The 19,589-nt window shown below is 31.4% G+C and overlaps 1 protein-coding gene across 2 annotated transcripts; it reads left to right on the top strand.

Annotated features, from left to right (window-relative positions):
• The first annotated feature begins 2,023 nt into the window (after positions 1 to 2,023).
• LOC111675443 (ataxin-2 homolog) lies at positions 2,024 to 16,188 on the top strand. 2 transcript variants are annotated; one of them, XM_023436208.2, is made up of 5 exons: positions 2,024 to 3,093; positions 11,508 to 11,872; positions 11,996 to 14,518; positions 14,703 to 14,848; positions 14,919 to 16,188. In XM_023436208.2, the coding sequence occupies exons 1-5, from the start codon at positions 3,011 to 3,013 to the stop codon at positions 15,213 to 15,215; spliced, it is 3,414 nt and encodes a 1,137-aa protein (XP_023291976.2). In that variant the 5' UTR covers positions 2,024 to 3,010; the 3' UTR covers positions 15,216 to 16,188. The 2 variants fall into 2 exon arrangements, with proteins under 2 accessions (XP_023291976.2, XP_046804290.1); XM_046948334.1 differs by lacking the exon at positions 2,024 to 3,093 and adding an exon at positions 3,179 to 3,331.
• Positions 16,189 to 19,589: the final 3,401 nt, after the last annotated feature.

A 19,589-nucleotide genomic window follows, 5' to 3' on the forward strand; every position in this document is an offset into this window, starting at 1 on the left:
TTCAGAGAAGAGAGTTTCTAAAAAACTTAAATTTTGAACTTAAACAAATCAAGAGAACTGAAAAATTAATCCAGATTCGTAGAGCTAATATTTTGAATATATCACTTGAGTTAAGTGTTGCCACTAGCAGGAAACAACAAAAACAAGTATGAAACCAGTCAGTATGTATGTATGTATGTATGTATGTATGTATGTATGTATGTATGTATGTATGTATGTATGTATGTATGTATGTATGTATGTATGTATGTATGTGCAAAAAAAGAGATTTTTTTAAGAGGGCTCAAAGGGGAGTAGGGCCAAATATGGCCCTATCCTTAAAAATGTTGGTAGGGGGAGTCAAGTCTTCTTCAATATTATTTATGTAGAATTTAAGTGTTATTAGTGTTTGTAAGTGAATTTTGACCTTTAAGTCATTTTCTGAAGGGGAGTTTGTATGGGTCAAATGAAGCCCGATCATTACAAAAATCGGTAGAATCTTTTAAAGTTCTATAAAACTAGTTCCATAAAACTAAGTTTTGTCGACTTTTGTTAACATAATAGATCATTTAAATTAATTATAAGCCAAAAGGCCCTATTTGGGGGGTAAGGTTGTATGGGGGCTAGTCGAAATAATGGACCGATTTTAACCATTTTCAATAGGCTTCGTCCTTGGAGAGAAGCCAAGAGAAGCGTGTGTGCCAAATTTCATCCAACTATCTTGAAAATTGCGGCCTGTACCTTGCGCACAAGGTTTACATGGACAGCCAGACGGGCGGACATAGCTTAATCGACTCAGAAAATGATTCTAAGCCGATTGGTATACTTTAAGGTGGGTATGGGACGAATATTTTTGTATGTTACAAACATCAGCACAAACCCAATATACCCTCCCCACTAAAGTGGTGTAGGGTATAAAAACGCATTACACATTAAACAAGTTTCTCAAATAAATACGTCTTTTATAAATACATATATTTTTATTTGGAGCTTAATTAATAAAAACGTTTTATTACATTAATTTTTATCTACCTTAATTTTGCAAAATTTGCTAAAATTTGTGTTTTTCTATATTGTATTTTAAATTTATGAATAAATATTACGCAAAAACATGTTGATATTAAAAAACTATACTTTACCTATTCATTTGACAAACAAATTTAGCTAATTTCAAATTCTAGCGATTTTTTTACATTTCATAATTTATTTTAATATGGCATCTCGATGAATAATATTTTGTTCTGAGAATCAGGTAACATTTTGTTATTACGGTTGTCAACATAGATCTGCGTTAATTCGTCTTAAAACTAGCCGTTGTAAAAAATTAAAAGCCGCCGTAAACGTTGTCAGTTCTGAAACAACTTAAATATTTAGAAAAACAATTAAAATTATATTTGCATATGCCGAATAGTAATTTAAAGTCAATATACGCATTGTAAAATAAACTTAAATGAGAGCTTCAATAAAAATATTCTTCCCTATTAAAGATTTTAAAGGGATTAGTTTAAGAAATATTGTTGGAATGTAAAGAAAAGTAGTTGTCATCGATTACTGTGCTATACTGGCATTTTTAAGTCTGTAATAAGTGACAAAGTTATTTTCTGACATTATGAAAGTCAATATTGGGTTGGTTAATATAATATTTATTTACTTTTTTACTAGGGTCAATTACAAATAGACCATAATGCAATTTGGTAAAAAATACGCTCATACTAGGGTCAAATATGATTCCAAATCCACCAAGCTGTACCCCATGATTTCTGAATATATAAACCTGATCCAAACTAAATTTTATCATAATTGTTGCATAAATTACACTTATATATGAATATAAATAATGCAATTCCGAGAAAAATTTGTATGGTTGAACGTTGGCCCTTACAGCTCATAACAATGTCAAAAAATCCAGAAAATAATTTAATTCTAATAAATTTATCCAAAATGCCACTCTGTGTATCGTTTGAAAATTTCAAAATGCAGCTGCAATCTTAGCCGGCTTTCGTTTTGTTTTTATGCCGCCGATGAAATTATTAGTGTCAGCCAACGTCGTTAATTTATGTCAGCACAGGTCTACGGTTGTCACGCATATGTGGAATTGCCGAAGTAAAAGTTAAAATAGCAATTAAAAAATTTGTTAAAAAAATAATTGTTATCAACTTAAAATTAGCAAATATATAAGAAAAGTAAGTAGTTAACATCGTCACACAAGAAAAAGAACATATTCAGGAAGACAAGCAGTTATTACAAAGAATATTACGTGGCGAAAGTTGGTCAAGATTAATTTGGAAGGAAAATCAGTCAGTGCAAAGTGTGTTTGTAAGCAGAACAGCGACAGAGCGTTAGCAGAGGTAGGCAAACGAACAACACTCTAAAAGGGAAAGGAGAAAAAAGAAAAACGTGAAAATTTTGCAGCGAAGTTGAAGCCAAAAAAAGAAATAGAAGAATTCACACAGAAAACAAGAAACAACAACAACTCACACCGATCAAAGAGCAGAAAAAAGGCAGAAATTATTTAAAAGAGGAAAAACAAAAATAGTCAAAAGAAATTCCAAGAAAAAACACGAAGATAAAATAAACTGCATATACCCGTAAAATTGAAATTGAAAAAACGAGGGAAAACACAAGAAACAAAAGAAGTTGAATAAATAAATAAAACAAAAAAAGTACAAGAAAAAAAGGAAAAATACAACTAGCGTTGAAATTAACGATTTCTACAAAGAGAAGAAATCAACCAACGTTCATCAAACACCACACATTAATGCAGTGAAGTTGGCAAAAAATAAATAAATTTAAAACAAGTTAAAGAAAAAAGTAACAAAAGCAAAACGAAAGTCATACAAAAAAGCTGGTGTTTTTCGTTACTAAAAGCAAATAAGTTTGTGCAAAAAGCTTAAAAGAAAAACATAAACCAAGAGGAGGAGGAAACTAAGAAAAAAAAACCTTTGTTTGTGCCTAAAAATATTTTGTCTGTTTTCTCTCTGGTTGCAGTCAATAACTTTTACGTTCCAGCAATAAGTAAAAGGAAAACAAAATGAACAACAATAAACGTAAAAATCGCCCCAGTGGTGGTGGTGGTGGAGGAGGCGGTATATCCACTGGTGGTGGTATCTCAAGGTAAGTTCATATTTGCATTGTATGTTTTAAATTTTCGTTATTTTATTTTGTGCTTTGCCAGCGCATTTTCATTTCCTTGTTTTAGTCGGTTTGGAAATTGTTTTTATTTTTTTATTTATATTTGGTGTTATAACAAATAATTAATAAAATAAAATTAAATACTTTTTTTAATATTATGTAATTGTTAAAACATGTGTGTGCGTGTGTATCAAAAAGTTTCTTTGGTGGCATTGGAGTTGTGAGTTGTTTTTATTTTTGCCAGTTGGTCAATTTAATTTTTTATCATTTATTTTGTTCACTTCTTCGTGTGATTTCAAAACGAAGTATTTTGAATTGAAATAGAAAATATTTTTATAAGATTTGTAACAAGTGTTTATTTTAAATGTTGTAGATATGTATTTTATAAACTTTTATTTGAAAATTTTGAAATTTTCAATGTTTTTAAGTTAATTTATTTGTATGTTAAAATAACTTGGAAAGAATTCTGTTTTCTTTTTAGGAAGTTTTTTCAGTAGAAGTTATCTTCACATCTTGTCTAAATATAACTTTAAGATTTCTAGTCGAAAAATTTATATTGAACCAACTGCATCTGTATGTCCTCTTTCCCTAAGAATTGCGTGACATTATTTTCTAAATTGCAGATTATTTACATCAATAGATTTTGTACAAAAGTTATACTTGTATTCAAGCTTTAACATTCTTTATACTATTTAATTCTTTATATTTTAAGGCAATAGTTTAAGATAAAAGTGACTTAAAAATAGGTCTTTTGTTTATATATTTTTGACAATTATTTCTCATTACCAGGGAAACCGAAAACATGCTCTAATAAAAGTGTTTTAAGCGCTAAATATGCCGTAAAAAACTCAAAATATGCTCTCAAAATTTAAAATATACCTATGCTCCAAAAATAAAATTTTTTATTATTTTTTAACATTGAAAAGCTCAAAAAGAATGAAATTGTAATGAAATAATAAATGTTTAATGTCATATTCAATATCCTACATCTCATAGTTTGAAGAACTAGTATAATAGAATTCCATTTTACGTTCAGATTGTAAAATAGGCTAAAAAATAGAATTTTATTTTTTTTTAAATAAAGTTTTGAAAAGAAAATTAAAAATGTATAAAAACGAAAAAAAGCGAAAACATCAAAATATGTACTAAAAGAGTAAAATATGCTCTAAAAACTCGAAAATATGCCTTAAATATGCTAAAAAGTAAAATCATGCAAAATTATGCTATTATGGGTAAAATATGCAAAAATATGCTCTAACAAATCAATGCCAAAATTCTCAAATTGGTCTGAAACGTGTAAATATCTTATCCATGAGTCCATACGACGCACCACAAAAAACATGCATTTGCATATTTTGGTTTCCCTGCTCATTATACATAAGTGAATCACAGTGAATTACCCTTTCAAACTCTCCTACTCTGACGAATATTTAATTTCTTATTAAAAATTATGTTTTAGTTATTATTTAGGTTAGGTATTCAGCAGCAAAGACTCACACTTGGGTCCTGTTGGTCCCTTTGAGATACCTGGATAATTTTACGGCTTAGCCATGAGAGAGGTATATAATCAAATACTGAGGGTAATAAAGAGTTGAGATAGAAGTAGTGTAGAAGATAGAAGGTTTGTCCCTAAGGACTAAAAAGTGCCTTGGTCAAGTATGGCTTGATTGTCAAATAGTCACTTTTTTAGATATATGAATCGAATGTCTGCTAGCGTATGGCATTGTCAGAAAAGATGTTCGATAGATTCTTCATTTTCCTAGTTTTGAAAACTTATACAGAAGTTTTTGTGTGTCTTCTTACATAGTTACCAAATGAGCTATGTTCCGTGATGATAGCGACAAGATTGCTGATGTGATGACGTCCAAACTTGATACAATTTGGTTCTGTTAAGATAATAATATGCTCAAGTTCTTGTAATAAACAATTTATTATTATTTTGAGTATGTATTGAATTTTTGTCTTCTTAGTGGATCGTAAAGCTTAATTACTAACAAAAAAAAAACTTATTATGTTTTTAGGTGCAATAAAAATTTGGGTTGGTTGCTGATGATTCATAGAATTTGATAAATTTGCAAATTATTTTCAATTTCGTTGACATTATTTCAGTCAACATTTTTTCATCTCAATATAAAAATATAATTTATAGGAAAAATATAAACTTTAGTTTTCAATTTAGTGGAATTTGCTGGTAAAAATGGACTCCTCTGATACTTATCATATCACGTTATCTTGGAATTTGTGGTTGTATGTTTACCATAAGTAATTATGTTTTTAGGTGCAATAAAATTTGGGTTGATTGCTGGTGATTCATAGAATTTAATAAATTTGCAAATTATTTGCAATTTCGTTGACATTATTTCAATTAATTATTTATCTCTATATGAAAATATAATTTATAGCAAAAATTTAAAAATGAGTTTTTAATTTAGTGGATTTTGTTGGCAAAATCTTCAAAAAATAGCTGTCAAATTATTTTTGTTTTATTGTTTAACATAATTAATACAAAAACAAAGCCACAGCATTCAGGTTTCTGTTAAGAAGGAAGCATTTTGTTTTTGACTTTTTTTGGATCGCCTTGAAATTGGCTTTATAATTCTTTAGCAATTTGAAAAATCATATAATCATAGGAAGGTATAGCTAAATTTTGTTGACCAAACTCACTTTAAAGACAAAAGCACTTGTTATTTAACTTCTTTTTTTCTTTGGAGTTACATTAAATGGCTACTCGATACCAACAAGATAACATAGGCAACATGGAATACAAAATCATTTTCGTAACTAACTTACAAGTGTTTTAATTATAGAAAACAAAATGCTTCGATTTATTTACGAGAAACTTATAAATATGTATTTCTAAAGATATCTTTTAAGTCATTAGCACCTGTACTAAAGTGCTAAGGTCATTTTTAAAAGTGATCTGATACATAGAGAGATAGATATATAGATAGATGTATAGATGTATAGATATATAGATAGATAGATATATAGATAGATAGATAGATAGATAGATAGATAGATAGATAGATAGATAGATAGATAGATAGATAGATAGATAGATAGATAGATAGATAGATAAATAGATAAATAGATAGATAGATAGATAGATAGATAGATAGATAGATAGATAGATAGATAGATAGATAGATAGATAGATAGATAGATATATAGATAGATATATAGATAAATAGATAGATTGATAGATAGATAGATAGATAGATAGATAGATAGATAAATAGATAGATAGATAGATAGATAGATAGATAGATAGATAGATAGATAGATAGATAGATAGACAGACAGACAGACAGACAGACAGATAGATTGATAGATAGATAGATAGATAGATAGATAGATAGATAGATAGATAGATAGATAGATAGATAGATAAATAGAACGTTTTCTGTCAAAAGTACAAAGTCAACTTTAGTTAAGGACTGTTTTGAAGCTCAATTAGAACATTAATCCAGGCATTTAGATTGTTGATTTGTAAACTTTTAAAGAACCCTCAAATTTTGGATATTGGTTTAATGAATATTCTTTAATAAAAGGTGGTACAGTTTTCCAGTAATACTATGGCGATAAAGCTATAAAAGTAAAGCTATAAAGCAATAAAATCAAAAAAAATGCTCAATAATTGAATCTACGTCCTATAAAATTTATGATGTAAATGATAATAAAAACATCGATTCAAAAAGTAAAAGTAAGAAAGCTATTCTTTTCGGAAATGATTTGTTGGAATGTTCGAATACAACAATCTTAATTGTTAATTTTTTACAAATTTAACTTAATATCAGTTTACATAATAGAATAAATACACAAATGAATTCTTGGAAATACCGTTTAAACTGTGATATTCCCAAGAACACCTTTACAGTTTAGAATTTTTCTGTTCCATGAAAATAAATATAATTTAAAGATAAAAAAGACAAACAGCTAATAATAACCGCCATAGTTTTTGTTTTGCATTTCAAAATTTATCATTTACCTGAATCCACGCACATTTTCCTTTTCAAATCATTTTACAACAATAATAATATTTTGACCTGACCCAAACTTGACCTGATTTATCGTTTGAGATTAATATTTTGTTTTTAAGATTTTTTTTGTTTTTAGTCTTTCATGTTAACAAAATTATGATGAATAACAAACTGTTATCCTTCGCATAGATAAATTATCAATATCACTTGGTTAGGTGGTTGTGCCTTTATATAGTGACGATTCTATCATCATCACCAATGCTTTTATTGTAAACAGTAGACCACAAACATGTTTACATGTTTGCCATATAGTGCTAGAGTAGCTTTATGGATTTTGTCCCCTTATGCATGTGTGGTGAAAAATCTAAGCATAAAAAAAGAAACAATAGAATATATAAAATATATTCACAATAAAAGGCCTAAACAAACCCTCTAAAACACACGTAGACTTAATTGATTTTTAATTTCAATTGACCTTAATTTAAAATGTCTACAATATGCATGTTGATGTTGCTGCTTCTACTTCTGCCGCTGTTGTTGCTGCTGCTATTTGTACTTTTGTGTACGAGTGCGAGTATCGCTCATAAATAATAATAATAATTGTTCATTTTATAAATTTTTCTACATTGTATCTAACTGCCTGCCTGCATTTTACTAATAACTACTCGCTCGTTCTCCGTCATTCATACTAACTTGTATTTTTGTTCTATGATTTTATTTTCAATTTATTATTTATTTTCTGTTGTAGTTGTTGTTCTGTTCAACATACATTGTAAATATTACTTTGCATAAATAACAAAAATTGTATATTTCCTAAAAAAAAAGAAAAACAGAAATCGACGACTAGTCTTATACTCATATTAATTTATTTATTCATGTGTGCATTCTTGACTTTGTTTTGTATTTATGTGGCCTCATTCTATTTTAAAAATTGTTTTTATATTTTTTATTTATTTATTTTCTTTTTTAAATCTGAGCTTTTTTTTTGGTATTTTATAAATATAAAAGAAGAAGCTCATGAATTTTGCAAATATCTTGTATGTCATTTATTTAATTAGATAATGTTTTATTTTGCTTTTAAAATTTCTGGTGAAATTAAAGTACAAAAGTGGAAATGATAAATAGTTGTATAGAATTACAAATAGGTTACAGTGCAGAAAGAAATAATAGGGAATATGATATGTTGAATGCTAATGTTTCAATAGGTTTACTGAGTTATTATGTGATTTAAAAAGAATGACATCAATTGAGGGAGTATAATAAAAAAGGACTTATAAAGCGAGTAACATTTAATTGATTGTGATACTGACAAATCTATTCAAAACTTTTATAGTTTTTCCTATTGATGTGATAAATAATAGAATTTACTTATTTACCTTTATCAACCTGTGGTTGATAATCTGTAATAATATTTTTGTGCCTTACAAATATATAGAGAGAGAGTTCTTCCTAGATTACGGACAGTTACGATCTAGTAAATTCTGGCGTACTGAAGTTTCATCATTAACAATCCTTCTGAGTTAAATTAATCTTAACCAACTACGAAACTTGTAAATTTTGTTTAAAAGACTTTGCAATCCTTTGGTGATCGATTTACATTACGAGGACTCTCCGTATTCTATATAGTTTCGTAGCTAAAACAAGCTTTTAGATTTGTAGTTTTCCTGCTTGCTAAAAAAGGAAACAAAATCATATAGCAATCTCAAGCTTATCCATGAGGAATTTATCTGATTCAATAACTTATGATCATTGAAAATGAAGCAGAAATTCCAAATAATTGTTATATCCCACTACTCTAGGACTAGCTATTATGTCTGTCACGAGCCAAGGTTTTGATGGTTTGTTATATCTTTAAGAGTACTTCGATATTCGCTTGCCAGACTAGATGTTGTGATGAAAACTGATAGAGATTATTATATATATTTCAATCGTCCTGAAAAGAGATTCAGTAACGGAGTCTTACTCGTCCTCTGGTGTTATAAATGTTTACATTGTCGTTTATAAAGGAAATGGTCGAATATGTAGAGATTTCTTACTTGAAGGATTCAGGAATAGGTAACTCTTCAGATTGTCAACTAGTTAAGGTATTGTTACATATCGGAGAGTATACATACATATGTATACTCAGAACTAAACTGTTATTAGAAATCTGACAAGAGTATTTACGATATTTAAGGGTTCGTAGTCACATTAAGGGCGAGTTTTTCTGATAAAGACAATCTTCATTCTTTGGTTAAACCTGGTTTAATATATGTTTTGTGTTTTTCAGTTAACAGTAAAGTTACTTAGGGCGGGTTTCTTACTCCTCAGTTAAACTAGGCTTAACTTAATGTTAGATTAAACTCGGAATAAATTTAGGCGGACTTTAACCGATGATTGTGTTTTTCAGTTTTAGATTTAAGCTCAGTTAACTTTGTTAGTATTGAAAACTTTTCACTCAAAAACATAAACAATGAACAACTGTTTTTTGCAAACAATACTTTTGTAAAATAGAAAATTTTAGAAAAATGTTAAATAAACGTTTAAAACAATAATAAATAAAACAAAACAAATCAGAAAATTGCAATTTACTTAAAATATTAAGTTTTTGTTCTTCCGAAATTATTGTTTTTTTGTTTTTGTTAATTATGTTTTCTCACTTATAACTTGAGTTTAATTGGCCAATTACACTCAGTTAAACTATGATAATAAGTAACTTTACTGATAACTGAAAAACACGAAACATATATTAAACCAGGTTTAACCAAAGAATGAAGATTATCTTTATCAGAAAAACTCGCCCTTAGTATATAAAGTTTATAATTGTAGTTTTCCAAAATAGGCTCTAGACGAATGTTACGAACTTTAGTAATTAATAGATATCTCAATATATAATGATCGACATTAAGTATTTATAAAACTATTGCCACAAACGTATAAGATTATTTACATAACCAATGGACTCACTGTAAAAAATCTTTAATATACCTTTCGTGACTGCCGAGGAAACTGTTTCTCTTATTGGCTAGATCAGGGCGTTTTCAGAATAGACGAAAGACCGTTTCTTCATTTTCCTTATCTTTGCAACTGCGGCAGTACTCATTGAAGCAAAGCCGAAACCCAGTGTCACGTTATTACTGCTATCAAACTCAGTATATTCTGCCTACTTCGAGTCTTAAAAGGCAGCCATAAAAACTTGGAGACTTTACATATGACAAGGTGGATGCAGCTTTTTATATAGCCAACTGAAACGGCGTTGGAGATATTAAAAGCAGAACCTGTTATGGCATGTTCAGGGTCCTATGCGCAGAGACCCAAAAATAGAGTAGTCTGACAGGTGATCCAGCCTTGATAAATCCTTCTTGCATTATCTAACTAAAAAGGAAGTGGAGTGTATGAGTTTAGAAAAAGAAGTGCCGCCTGCTGTTAATTAAAATTACTAAGTTGACACGAATGTTGAGGTCGTACAGTACTGTAAAAAACAGTTGTTAAGAAGACGATGATATATTTTTCTCAACTACTTCATGGAAAACAATCAAAAACTACACCACAATTCATTTTAGAACAATCTGTAAAGATTCTAGTTTTATATTTACTTGGAAGGCAACCCCTATACCATTTGCTCCTAGAGGGAACTCTGACATTGAACTCTAAGATTGAATGTAATAAACCTTAAATCTTGACATGTCCACATATTATTGACCTCCAACATCCGGATGGGTTAAATCGTTCAACTCTTGTAGTTTACTTCATAGTACTTTACTGTTCCAATTATTAACATATATTCCCTTCTTGAGTCCTAGGTTTGCTAATTCAAACTTGTAAATTCTTAAGGTCGACATTTAACCATTGAAGCGAGCGTTGTTGTCCCACTAATAGGAAAAACAAAGAGTAAAGTTTTGTTTATTTCTTTTAGTTTTAGTTTTTATCACTTGCATTATTTCATTGCCATAAAATTAAAATTCGCCTTAGAATTTTGTTTCCAATCGATTTGGAAAAATTTTAGAATTTAATTGGAATAATATTTGGGGTTTCTTTCCCATGTTTTAAAATTGTTTTTATTAATTTTCAATAATTTTAATTTGCACAAATTATTAAATTTCAAATTCTACTTAACAAGCTAATTTTTCGTTGTTGTTTAGTTTTAATTCTATGAATCATAATTCTACTAAGCAAATATACATACATATACATATGTTTATATGTATATACATTTGTTGCAGTTATTTGTTATTAAATTGTATTTGTTTTTTTTTTTGTTCTGCACCACAACCAGAGAAAATTCAAACAAAACATCCAATAAAAAAAAAACACAATTTATAAATTTATTTCTCACACATTATTAAAGTCAACGACCTTTAGATTTTTAACCAATGAATTTTTTCCATATTATTGTTTTAGTATTTAATATAAAAAAAAAATTGTCTTTATTTTCAGATATTCGAATGATAACAGACAGCCGAATAATAAATCTCGTTCCCAGGCTCAGGGCATTTACAATAATGCATATTTTATGCATGCTGCCACTGCTTTGGTCGGCAATGTTGTACAAATGCGTTTACGTTCGGGTAATGTTTATGAAGGTGTCTTTCGTACATTCTCACCCAATTTCGATGTGGCTTTGGAATTGCCTGCTTGCATTAAGTTGAGTAAAAATTCACCCGATGAATCGAAATCGGTACCAAATGTTATGATTTTTCCCTATGATACGGTAGTGAGCATTTCTGCTAAAGATTTTGATTCTCAGTATGCAACAGGTGGTAATTTCCAAACGGATGCTGCCATTTCGGAGAAATGTAATGGTGAGTTATAAGTTTTTAAGTATACTTTTCTCGCCTGTTAAATAAAATCTAAATTAGTTATGACATAAAATATGTACCTATATTGTTCAGATATAATGTAGATTTATTTAACTTACTTTTTAGGTTCACGTTTCGAAGAGAAAGAACTAGAACCCTGGGATCCTTCTGGCATAAATGGCGAAGTTGACATCGTATTAGATGACGCTACCAATGGTTGGGATGCCAATGACATGTTTCGTAAGAATGAAAATACTTTTGGAGTTCAGTCAACTTTTGACGATTCTCTGTCTTCGTACACTGTGCCCTTGGATAAAATCGATTCAGATGAGTTTAAAGAACGTGAAGCTAAAGCTGAAAAATTGGCGGCTGAAATTGAGAATAATCCAGCGTGTAGGGATCGTCTCGATTTAGAGAATGGAGACGAAGAAGCAATGTTTGCTGCTGTTGCACGTCCCGATTTAGAGCGTGAACGGGAACGCGAGAGAGAACGTGAAAGAGAACGCGATTTGGAGAGAGAAAGAGAACGGGAACGTGAGCGTGAACGCGAGGAAAGAGAAAGGGAGCGTGAAAGAGAGCGCAAGCGTTTTGAACCACCCGTAATGACTGAACGGTACATAACAAAACCGACACGTTCGATTACCGGACCTCCACCACCCGTTGCTATGTCCTCACAAACTATGGGCTCTTCAGCTCGTGGTGGTGGTCATGGTGGCCATGATCGTGATGATCGTAATGATCGTAACGATCGCATGATGGGCAACAATCAATCATCTGTCTCTTCGATGGGTGGTCAGTCAAACTCTATGCAATCATCTGTCGGCGGTATGACAGGTGGTATGAAGGGTTCTGCTCCACCCGCTTCCCAGATGTCTCAACAAGATGGTGGCAACAAATACCAGGGCGGTAATAATTCCATGATAAAACGCAAACCCAATGCGCCTCTTAATCAAAAAATGGTGCGCAATACACCACCACCCAACAGTGGTGGAGGTTCATCTGGCATGTCCCAAGGAGGAGGTGTCATGTCTCAGGGCGGCAATTCCGCTGGAGGTCAAAAGCAAATCATTTACAATACAATGCCAATGCAAAATCCCCAACAATCTCAATCGTCTTATCAGCCTTATACACCAGCTCCAATGCACGGTGGTCCCGCTCCCTATAGAGGTCCTTCGAAAATGAATGGTGATGCTGGCGGCAGAGGTGGTGATGGAAAACCGTTGCCTCAAAGAGCTATGCGTCAGTATTCGGGTTCTTCATCGAACTCCTCGATGAACTACAACAATGATAATCAAAATCAGGGTAGACACACGCAACATGGTCCACCTCATAGCGGAGGACAAGGTGGTAACAGCAGTTCACCGCCCTTACAATCTGGTGGTCCACATGGCATGTCTGGTCCTCCCTCAAACCAACAGCCACCACCTCAGCCACAAAGGCAAATGCGTTCTCGTGAAAATCAATTACAGGACCTAAGACAATTTGGTCAAGATTTCCAATTGGCCAACACATCACCCTCTCCCGGTCCCCCAACTCAGCAGCAGCAGTCTGCTTCCATTTCTTCACAATCACAGCAACACATGAACATTAATAAGGGCCATCAACCACAGCCATCGGTGTCGCCGCCCCAACAGCAACCACCCCATATGCAACAGCAACAACATGTTAGTGGTCATCCATCGCAACATGTTGCTATGCAGCATGTGCCGCAGCAACATCATGCTGGACAACCACAGCAGAGCCAGCAATCGCATCATGGAGGACCACCACCACAGCAGCAGCAACACTATGTGCCACCACCACATTTGCAGCAGCAACAACAACCCCACGGTCCACCACCACATTTGCAGCAGCAACAACAACAGAATTTGCCGCCACCCCAACAACAGCAACAGACACAAAAACAAATGCAACATGTACCACAACAACATGGCGCAGGACCAGCATCGATGCCGATGCAACATGTGCCACCACCACAGACTCCACAACAACACGTGGCACCACAAACACCACAGCAACACATCATGCCCGAACAAACCACACAGGTAACACAAACAAATACTGTTGGCACTTCAACCCAGCCCCAACAGCCCACAACAACACAAAATGTAACACCAACTGGTGCTGGACAAACCAATAGCCAGCAACAACAAACTTCACCACCCGTTGCGGTCGATAATAACACACCCAATCAACAACAACAACAACAGCAGCAGCAACAACAACAACAGCAAACACCCATAACAAAAACAGATGCTGCCGGTACCCCGGTATCGTCCTCAAACAGCAGCTCTACACCATCAGATAAAACAACACCACCCTCTAGCAATACATCCTCATCAGGCACAACCGGCACAACAAGTTCGGCCTCGAGTTCAGCACCACTCGTCAAAAAGACACATGTCCTCAATCCTTCAGCTAAGCCTTTTACACCTCGCAGTCCCAGCACTCCAAATCCTTCGCGGCCTCATACACCCCAAACTCCCGTCACTATGACAACCATTTATACACAAGGTGCGCCATTGGCTGCGGCTGGTGGTCAACAGACACCGATCTATATGATGACTGGACAACAACCGGCTACAGCTTTTCATGCTCCCGGTCATCCACAGGCTGCCCAACAGCCGCGCATGAGAAGAGGAAACTATGGTAAGTGCCATCGATCTTTTTTATAAAACATATCTGCGTAAACATAACAGCTTTGAAATCTTTTCAAGTCCGCGAAAAGTCGAAATTTCGAACTTTAACTCGAATTTAAGTTTTAAATTTAATTATAGTCAAGGTTTAAAAAAATTAATAATAATTTATTAATCTTTTTCAAATTTACTTGTAGGACCCATGACACCATCACAAATGCATGCTTCAGCGGCAACAGGTCAACCATTATTGGCCACCGGACCATTGCAAACACAATTCATCTCATATCCACAAACACCACATGCACCACATTTCCAATCGCAGTCTTATGCTCCACAAATGGTAAGTTGTTTTCCAAAAAACGATCTAGTTCTTTTTCTTATAATGTGGTTTTATCCTTTATTTATTCTAGGTCCGTATGTATGAACCACAACAGTTGCAATTTTTAACACAAACACCACCATCAACTACACCATCACCTGGTCAACCACATCAAACGTTCCATCCACAGCCACAACCTTCCCCTGCTGGCGGGGGACCACAGCCACCATTTGCCCCACAAACCCCAGCCTCATACCATGTTGTGTGCCCCCTAACAATACATCCCTCACAATTGATGCCCAGCCACTATTATCAAGCAGCGGCGGGGCAACATCCACAACAATTGCTTCAGCCTCAGCTGATAATGCCACAGCATCCGGCCCAGTAGGGGAAGTTTTTAGGCAAATTGTGTGTTCGTAATTAAAACAAATTTTTATTTCGTTATTAACAAAACAATTTAAAAAAAAGAAAACAAAAATAATTTTTTCATAACAAAAAAACATAAACAACCAGAAGTTATAAAAGAAAATGGAAAAGAAGAAGAAGAAGAAGAAGATCAAGAAAAAGAAGTTGTCGAAGATGCAGCAGCGTAATAAACAAAAAGATACTTTTGGTTCATAATTATTAAAGAATACAAACATAAAAATGAAGATAAAGCCCATGTTGTCCCTCTCTTTTTTTTAAGTAATTACTTTGTTAAAAACGTCCTTTTTTTAAAGAAATTTCATTATTTTTTTCTCATTAAAACAAAAACAAATTTATCATACAAAAAGTGATGACGTGGTTAATGAAACTTCTGTGAATGTGAATTGTTGCCTGTTTAAAACTTAAAAAAAAAACAAAACAAAAAGATATAAATAATATTGTGAAAATCACACATTAAAAAAGAAACAAAAAATTAAATCAAATGTCCAAATAATTCTTTGCAACAAAGATATTTCCCTAAATGCTCCCCTGCCTCCACTTAGCTCCCAGCTCCTATTACATTTACCATATAAATTAAGACATAAACTATTCTGTTTTAACTTTCACTATTTTTTTTTAGTTTCTTTTCTTCCCCTATAGGTCATATCCTCTCTATCACCTACTCTTCTCAATCTTTCTGTTTTTATATTTTTAACTGTGAAAATATTGAAAAAATTGCTCATGTTTAGAATTTGAAATGTTATCTTTACTCCTCATTTGTTGTAACTTTTTTTCCTTCCTCTACTGCCTTGTCTGTTTGCTGTCTGTTTTGTTTTTCCACTTGTTTTATAATTATTTTTAATTTTTCTTTGTTTTTCTGTTTTTTACAATTATTATTTAAATATTGTCGTAAAATAGTTAAAAGAACCTTAATAAAGCATGTCATATAAATTCAATTCTAAACTATAATAATAAATTAGAACTTGAATAAGAAAAATTAGATGTACAGATAGATGACTTTTATAAATAATTTTCTATTATTTTCTCTGTAATTTGTTGTTGTATTGGGAAAGCTATAAAATAATTGGCATACTTTTAGGCAATTGAGAATAAATAATATATCGATATGTTTTTGAAATATTCAGATATTTATTTTTCTTTAAAAATATTAAGTTTGGTTGAGAAATTTCTTTGTTTTTTTTTAGATTTTCTTTCCAACTATTAATTATAAAAATTGATGTTTTGCTTAAAAATTAAATTAAAATAAACCTAAAAGTATGCTGCTTATTTTACAAGATTTTTTCTAACGCCTTCTAATACTAAGTTTAAAATTTTTGTAAGAATTAAGAAAAAAATTTCAAAATCTTTAAAAATATTAAGATTTTAATGGAAATCCAGGAAAAATTTAGAATTTTTTCGAAAAAAAACTATTTTTTGTAAAAGTGAAATATTGAAATTTTTGAGAAAATCCAGGAAAATTTTGAAAATTTTTTTCTAAAAGAACTAGTTCTAGAATGAGTACAAAAAGAACTATTTTAGATAGTTGAAGAGCAGTGATGTGGTATTTTACTCTTAAAAATGGTTAATAAGAAGTTTTAGTTAGTTAGTTTGAAAGGAGAATGTACATATATACATCAAATCCGAAGAAATACACCTAGGCCACTATCGGGCCTGTTGTGCGCTCTTTAACCAGTGCCTCAGGCGAGAATCGAACCCACGACCTCCGGTCTACCAGGCTAGAACACTAACAACTAACCTACCGGAGGCCAAGAAGTTTTAAATCACTTAGGGCGGGTTTTACTGATAGAGATAATCTTCATTCTTTGGTTAAACCGGGTTTAATAGATGTTTCGTGTTTTTCAGTTATCAGTAAAGTTACTTATTATCTTAGTTTAACTGAGTGTAATTGGCCAATTAAACTCAAGTTATAAGTGAGAAAACATAATTAACAAAAACAATAAAACAATGATTTCAGAAGAACAAAAATTTAATATTTTAAGTAAATTGCAATTTTCTGATTTGTTTTGTTTTATTTATTATTGTTTTAAATGTTTATTTAACATTTTTCCAAAATTTTCCATTTTACAAAAGTATTGCTTGCAAAAAACAGCTGTTCATTGTTTATGTTTTTGAGTGAAAAGTTGGCAATACTAACAAAGTTAACTGAACTTAAATCTAAAACTGAAAAACACAATCATCGGTTAAAGTCCGCCTAAATTTGTTCCGAGTTTAATCTAACAGCAAGTTAAGCCTAGTTTAACTGAGAAGTAAGAAACCCGGCCTTAAAGTATTAAGATTTATATGAAAATCCTGGAAAATTCAGAATATTTGTTGTAAAAGAATTAGTTCTAGAACGAGTGCAAAAAGAACCACTTTAGATTGCAGTGATGTGGCATTTACGTTTACAATCAGTTAATAAGAAATTTTTAATCTTTTAAAGTATTAAGATTTATATAAAAATCCAGGAAAATTTAGACAATTTGTTCTAAAAGAACTAGTTCTAGGAACGAGTGCAAAAAGAACTACTTTAAATAGTTGAAGAGCAGTGATGTGGTATTTATTTTTGAGATCAGTTAATATGAAGTTTTAAATCTTTTAAAATATTGAGATTTATATGGAAATCTAGGAAAATTTGAGAATTTGTTAAAACTAGTTCTAGAACTAGTGCAAAATTAAGTACTTTATATGTTTTTAAATATAGATAATTTGTTCTAAAAGAACTAGTTCTGGAACGAATGTAAAACAGAAACACTTTAGATCTACTCTTTGAATAACTTAATAAGAAGTTTAAAATCTTTGAAAATATTGAGTTTTATATGAAAATCCAGGAAAAAGTTGTAGTTATTTTCAAAGAACTATTTCTAAAACGAGTGCAAAAATAAACACTTTAAATTGTTGAAAAGCAGTAATGTGGGAGTTACTCCTAGAACCGTTTTTTAGAACATTGTCTTTTAAACAAAATCGCTGATTAAACTAAATAGAAAAATTTTAGAATTTGCTATAAAACTACTGCAAACCGCATCGGTAGAGATTAGGGAAAATTTTCCATATTTAGTCACCATTACTTCTAGAACTCTTGCTCTGGAACATTTTTGTAATTCTAAAGTTTTTAACTCACTGAAAAAATAACTAGTTCCAGAATGAAGATCGAAAGAAGTTCTGAAAAACAATGTCATTCTCGAATGGAAATTCAATTTTAAAATTCTTAAAAAGCTGAGTATTTTTCACACGAAAATTTCCATCCAAGATAATAAATTTGTTCTAGAACGAGATTCTTAAAAAGGAGACGTGGACCTTGATCTCTAGATTATTGCTATGATTCTAAAGTAATTTTTAAGTTTTAATCAAACTAGATCTAGAACTGGTGTCGAATTATCGCATAAGCGATCGATAAAAAAATGATTATAATTTTTATTTTTGTAAAGAGAAACATATTCGATATCGAACATGAAATCAAGTATATTAAAACTTCATTTCGATATTGAAACGGGATTTCGATATAAATGCTTATACCATCACTTATGCGGTAGTTCGATATTTTCAGTGGTCACTTAGAGCTTTAGGCACAACTATACAGAATTGGACTTGTGTCTTCAAACTAATGTAAATCATGTGGAGATGACAGTAAAACTCTGGAGCATTTTATATATAGATACAAATATCTTACGTTCCGGTAAATATGTACTTCGGAAGATAATACCTTCATTGATGACTATATAAAGTTTTTGTTTTTACCCACAAACATTTTATATGAAAATGATAGGATCGATAGTGGTCTATGTGTATTTCTTTGGATTTGACGTAGAAGATGGGTCACGAGTTTCAAAAATCATTTCGATATCATAACAAAGCTAAAAGGTTCTAGATTTTAGATTTATTTTTCGATTTCGAATTCCTTCAACTCAAAATGGACCGATTCGATCCCTGACTTTTGACAAATAAATAAAATGCTTGAGAAAAAACTATTTCTGCCATATGTTCCTTCAATCTCAGTGATCGAATATGCTTTGAAATAATTTCGATATCATAATTAAAAATGTCTATATTCTAGATTTCTTTTTCGATATCGAATGTCATCATCTCAAAAAGGACAACTTCGGTCCCTTACATTGAACAAACAAATGACTGAGTGAGAAAAACTTTACAAATTTCAATAAAATTGTATTTTATTGATAAAAATTCGTGTTGTTCTTGTAAATCTTGCAAATTTGAAATCCTAAAACTGATACTGGAAAGTCATCACCATATTTTTTAATATAAATTTTCAATACTTTACTAAGATTTTTAAAAATTTTTCGGGCCGAATGGAACGTTTAATTACTTGCATTGTTTTGAGGGTATGATTTCAAAAAAGTGA

The sequence above is a fragment of the Lucilia cuprina genome, chromosome 4 (assembly GCF_022045245.1).
Source record: "Lucilia cuprina isolate Lc7/37 chromosome 4, ASM2204524v1, whole genome shotgun sequence".
NCBI classification, from domain to species: domain Eukaryota; kingdom Metazoa; phylum Arthropoda; class Insecta; order Diptera; family Calliphoridae; genus Lucilia; species Lucilia cuprina.